This window comes from Muntiacus reevesi, chromosome 7, assembly GCF_963930625.1.
Source record: "Muntiacus reevesi chromosome 7, mMunRee1.1, whole genome shotgun sequence".
In the NCBI taxonomy this organism is placed as follows: Eukaryota; Metazoa; Chordata; class Mammalia; order Artiodactyla; family Cervidae; genus Muntiacus; species Muntiacus reevesi.
The window spans coordinates 26,291,724-26,297,268 of NC_089255.1; the positions used below are offsets into that span (position 1 = coordinate 26,291,724).

The 5,545-nt window shown below is 39.1% G+C and overlaps 1 protein-coding gene across 1 annotated transcript; it reads left to right on the plus strand.

Moving 5' to 3' along the window:
• Positions 1-2,780: 2,780 nt before the first annotated feature.
• Positions 2,781-3,722, plus strand: LOC136172295 (olfactory receptor 4M1). Its single transcript, XM_065941557.1, has one exon. It carries the CDS (start codon positions 2,781-2,783, stop codon positions 3,720-3,722), a length of 942 nt encoding a protein of 313 aa, XP_065797629.1.
• Positions 3,723-5,545: the final 1,823 nt, after the last annotated feature.

Genomic DNA, 5,545 nt, shown 5'->3' on the forward strand with positions numbered 1-5,545 from the left:
ACTTTATAGAAATGACAGGGATGTTACACATTTTGAGACAGAACTTTCAATGTCATGTGTGAAGTTTTGCTTTGATATACATTAAATCACAAATCTGGGCTTCTCTGATGGCTTAGGAGGTAAAGAATCCACTTGTAATGCAGGAGACACAGGAGACATGGGTTTGATCCCTGAATTGGGATGATCCCCTGGAGGAGGGCATGACAACCCACTCCAGTATTCTTGCCTGGAGAATCCCATGGACAGAGGAGTCTGGCAGGTTACCATCCATAGGGTCACAAAGTTGGACACAACAGTACCGACTGAGCATAGTGCACAAATCACAAATACAGAGGGTCAGAATTGTTGTGGGTTTTATAATATTCAGGCCATGGCCATGTTCATGTAGGGTATATATTTGTTGGTTTGTCCTTGATAGAGTGCTGCATGTGTGTATGTGTTTTATGAGTAGTAGCTGAGTGCTGGCTTGGGGAGTAGGGAGTTTGGTAACTTGCTGGTTCTAAGTAGTAGAGGAGATAGGCATTCACCAAGGAGGGAGGAAGGATGAAATGCTTTGTACTTTTTTTTTCCTGAGGAATAAGTCAGGTAAGTTACCTTCATGAGGTGTATATTATTAGTTTCTAATTTTATGTCATATATCAGACTTTGAGGTACAAAAATAAATCTCTTTAACACTATTTTTCTGGTAAAATAATCCTTCCTATTTCATAACACCTGAAGTATGCTTGCCTTTCCAGTACATCAACACACATTCACCCAGATTCTTTCTTTCTAGATTAGTGCCATTTTCTCTTCTTTTTGATGGGATAGGTACAGAGTATGACAGAAAAGGAAAGCGTGACCTATGTGACAATAATAATCAGAATTATCATATCAGTGTCCCCTTGAAAATTAAAAATACTTAGTGTCTTGTAATAGTATTTACTGCATTGAGATATTCATTTACTTTTAGTAACAAGAAGGCAGTTATTTTATTAAGAGCAAATAATCATTCCACATGTTTAAAAATGACATACCATAATAGCAAAATAGCCAAGTACACTAAGTAATCATAAGCTTCTAGATGCTTTTGATAGGGACTTTTTTGATTGTTGGAAACTCATAGCTGACTTATCAGTGAGTGTAAATGAATAGTATGCTGTGAATTTACAATTATTTACTTTTTCTGCTTTTAGTATGGAGGCTATGGAGCACCTTCTCCATATAAGAACAGTAAAACTGTGGCTTTCAAAAATCCTAGGAAATATGTCATTCTGAATAACCATGCTTTTAAGAAAGTTGAGGATTGAAAACTGGCAGCATCATCTATCTTTCTTTTGATTAAGATATTTCTAAACTGAATTGTAAATGTTCCTATCTCACTTAACATGATTAATTAGCTCACTGAGGACCCATACTGGGCTATTCATGACTGTCAGAATATTTCCCCTTTACTAAATACTAAATAATTCCACTGATCTTCCTTGGTGCTTTTGTTTTTCTGCCTCTTGTGTCAAATTCTTTGCAAACACTGTTTTGTGAGGGGCTGGGCTGGGTGGGGGCCGGGGGGGAGGTGTTAACTTGTAATGAACCATCCCTTCATTATAATAAAATGCTTTTATAACAGATTTGGAAATATGTGTTTGTTAAAATTATGCATGAGTTGAGGCTGTAGGTTCCACAGTGGAAACACTGGATTTCTTTGGTCAATATTATACACGAGTTTTAGTGCACGGACACTGTGGTATCTATTTGGTTTTCTAGAACCTTAACTTTTGTGTATATGTACTTCCTGAGGAAAGGCAATACTATAAAACAGCACATTAGTAGAACAGAAGCAACTCTTTAGCATTGGTTGTTGTTCACAAGAAATTGTTACTTGGGTGTGGCAGTTTTTACATTACCTAAAAGAGGAAGCATATTTAGTAAAGTAAATGATTATCTTAGTTTTATTCAGTGGTTTTGTTAGATCCAATAGAAACAGGTTCAAGATTAGACCTTAAGAAAAATTGTATCAATAATCTTATTCCCACTGGCACCTTGAAATGCCACCTTGGGTGGCAAACATACCCATTTCTTAATTACTACATCTTCTTCTGACCCACCTGAAACAGGGGGTAAAATGAATGGCCAATGGAGTAATTCACATAAAGAATTTTCATACAGGGCCCTACATTGTTGTATTTTGTGGTTGTTTATGTATAACCAAGGGTTAAGTTCTCTAAGTTTTGGTTAAAGGAAAAAGATATCCTTTCACTAAACTTGAAGCCCTGGAATCTTTTTGATGGTTTATAAATAAAATACCATCAGATCAGCACACCTAATATTAGACTACGAGCCCAAGTTTCCAAATTGATTAGATTTCACATCCCCATTAACAGCAACAACAACCACAAAAATCTAGAAAGAATAGGCTGTATTTTTTACTACCAGTCTAAAATTTGGCTAAACTTGGAAGCAGCTGCACATATTGCTTACTATAGTAGATGTTTAGGGGAAGGATTAGTACATTTCTGAGTTTATAAAAAATAGAAATAACACTAGGAAGTTGAGATTTTGGTTTCAGATATATGACATATTTCATATGGTTTCAATGTTTTTAATTTTCAAATCATCACTTATTCTTTCATTATCTTCACACAATATAGAACCAGGCAACCAAACTTATGCTAGTACAATCTCTTAATGGCAGACCAGATCTGATGATTTTTAAAGTGTTGATGTAACTCCAGTTAAATGCTATTTGGAGTAATAACAATTTCTTTATTTTTCATAGCCATTTTATGAAAAAAAGTGAAGAAATGGAAACTGCAAATTACACCAGGGTGACAGAATTTGTTCTCACTGGCCTATCCCAGGCTCGGGAGGTGCAATTAGTCCTATTTGCTATATTTCTGTCCTTCTACTTGTTCATTCTTCCAGTAAATATTCTTATTATTTGCACTATCAGGCTTGACCCACATCTGACTTCTCCCATGTATTTTCTGTTGGCTAATCTGGCCTTCCTTGACATTTGGTACTCTTCTATCACAGCCCCTAAAATGCTTGTAGACTTCTTTGTGGAAAGGAAGGTCATTTCCTTTGGTGGGTGCATTGCTCAGCTCTTCTTCTTGCACTTTGTTGGGGCCTCAGAGATGTTCCTGCTCACGGTGATGGCCTTTGACCGCTATGCTGCTATCTGCCGCCCCCTCCACTACGCCACCATCATGAATCGACGTCTCTGCTGCATTCTGGTGGCTTTCTCCTGGATGGGGGGCTTCATTCACTCCACAATACAGGTGGCTCTCATTGTTCGACTTCCCTTCTGTGGGCCTAATCAGTTAGACAGTTACTTCTGTGACATCACACAGGTTGTCCGGATTGCCTGTGCCAACACCTTCCCAGAGGAGTTAGTGATGATCTTCAGCAGTGGTCTGATCTCGGTGGTGTGTTTCATTGCTCTTCTCATGTCCTACGCCTTCCTCCTGGTGATGCTCAAGAAACACTCAGGTTCAGGTGAGAGTACCAGTCGGGCCATGTCCACGTGCTACTCCCACATCACCATTGTGGTACTGATGTTTGGGCCATCCATCTACATTTATGCTCGCCCGTTTGACTCTTTTTCCCCAGATAAAGTGGTGTCTGTGTTCCACACTGTGATATTCCCTTTGCTTAATCCCATCATCTACACACTGCGAAACAAGGAAGTAAAAATGGCCATGAGGAAGCTGGTCAACCGATACATTCTATGCAAAGAGAAGTGAAAGATTAATGCATTTTCTATAGTCCTTCTGAGGGGTTTTGTCCTAGAGAAGGAAGTATTTGCAGTAGTATTGCTGCTTTCACTACCTCCTTTTGCCTGAGGTCTTAAATCCCATTAGGTTTTCCCTCTAATTGGTGAAAAAACAAAGAAATTAGATTGGATATAAATTTACTCACACTCTCTCTGAAATTTCTGGCAGATCACTATCAGAATTTAAGATATAATAATGATCTGCTAAAACACACATTTTCAGTAATTGTTTATTGAGTGGCTTTTCTGGAGAGGGTTTGGCTATGAAGAGAATGTATGCTGAGAAATAATAAAACTAATAAGACCTGGGAGATGTGTCCACTATGAATATAAAGAAGTAAGTGACGATGCCAAAGAATGCTCAAACTACCACACAATTGCACTCATCTCACATGCTAGTAAAGTAATGCTCAAAATTCTCCAAGCCAGGCTTCAACAATACAAGAACTGTGAACTTCCAAAAGTTCAAGCTGGTTTTTGAAAAGGCAGAGGAACCAGAGATCAGATTGCCAACAATCGCTGGATCATTGAAAAAGCAAGAGAGTTCCAGAAAAACATCTATTTCTGCTTTATTGACTATGCCAAAGCCTTTGACTGTGTGGATCACAATAAACTGTGGAAAATTCTGAAAGAGATGGGAATACCAGACCACCTGACCTGCCTCTTGAGAAACCTGTGTGCAAGTCATGAAGCAACAGTTAGAACTGGACATGGGACAACAGACTGGTTCCAAATAGGAAAAGAAGTACATCAAGGCTGTATATTGTCACCCTGCTAATTTAACTTATATGCAAAGTACATCACGAGAAACACCGGGCTGGATGAAACACAGCTGGAATCAAGATTGCTGGGAGAAATATCAATAACCTCAGATATGCAGATGACACCACCCTTATGGCAGAAAGTGAAGAAGAACTAACGAGCCTCTTGATGAAAGTGAAAGAGGAGAGTGAAAAAGTTGGCTTAAAGCTCAGCATTCAGAAAACTAAGATCATAGCATTTGGTCCCATCACTTCATGGCAAATAGATGGGGAAACAGTGGAAGACTTTACTTTTCTGGGCTCCAAAATCACTGCAGATGGTGATTGCAGCCATGAAATTAAAAGATGCTTACTCCTTGGGAGGAAAGTTATGACCAACCTAGATAGCATATTAAAAAGCAGAGACATTATTTTGCCAAGAAAGGTCCATCTAGTCAAGGCTATGGTTTTTCCAGTAGTCATGTATGGATGTGAGAGTTGGACTATAAAGAAAACTGAGCACAGAAGAATTGATGCTTTTGAACTGTGGTGTTGGAGAAGACTGTTGAGAGTCCCTTGGACTGCAAGGAGATTCAACCAGTCCATCCTAAAGGAGATCAGTCCTGGATGTTCATTGGAAGGACTGATGTCGAAGCTGAAACTCCAATAATTTGGCCACCTGATGAGAAGAACTGACTCATTTGAAAAAAAACCTTGATGCTGGGAAAGATTGAAGGCAGGAAGAGAAGGGGACGACAGAGGATAAGATGATTAGACGGCATCACCAAGTCAATGGACATGAGTTTGGGTAAACTCCAGGAGTTGGTGAAGGACAGGGAGGCCTGGCGTAATGCAGTTCATGGGGTCACAAAGAGTTGGACATGACTTAGCGACTGAACTGAACTGAACTGAACTGAAGTGGTTAGTATATGAACATGAGTAGTTTAGAGAGACTATGTTTTTGTTTAGATGCTAAGTCATGTCCCACTCTTTTGTGACCCCAGGGACTGTATCCCACCAGGCTCCTCTGTCCATGGGATATCTCAAGCAAGAA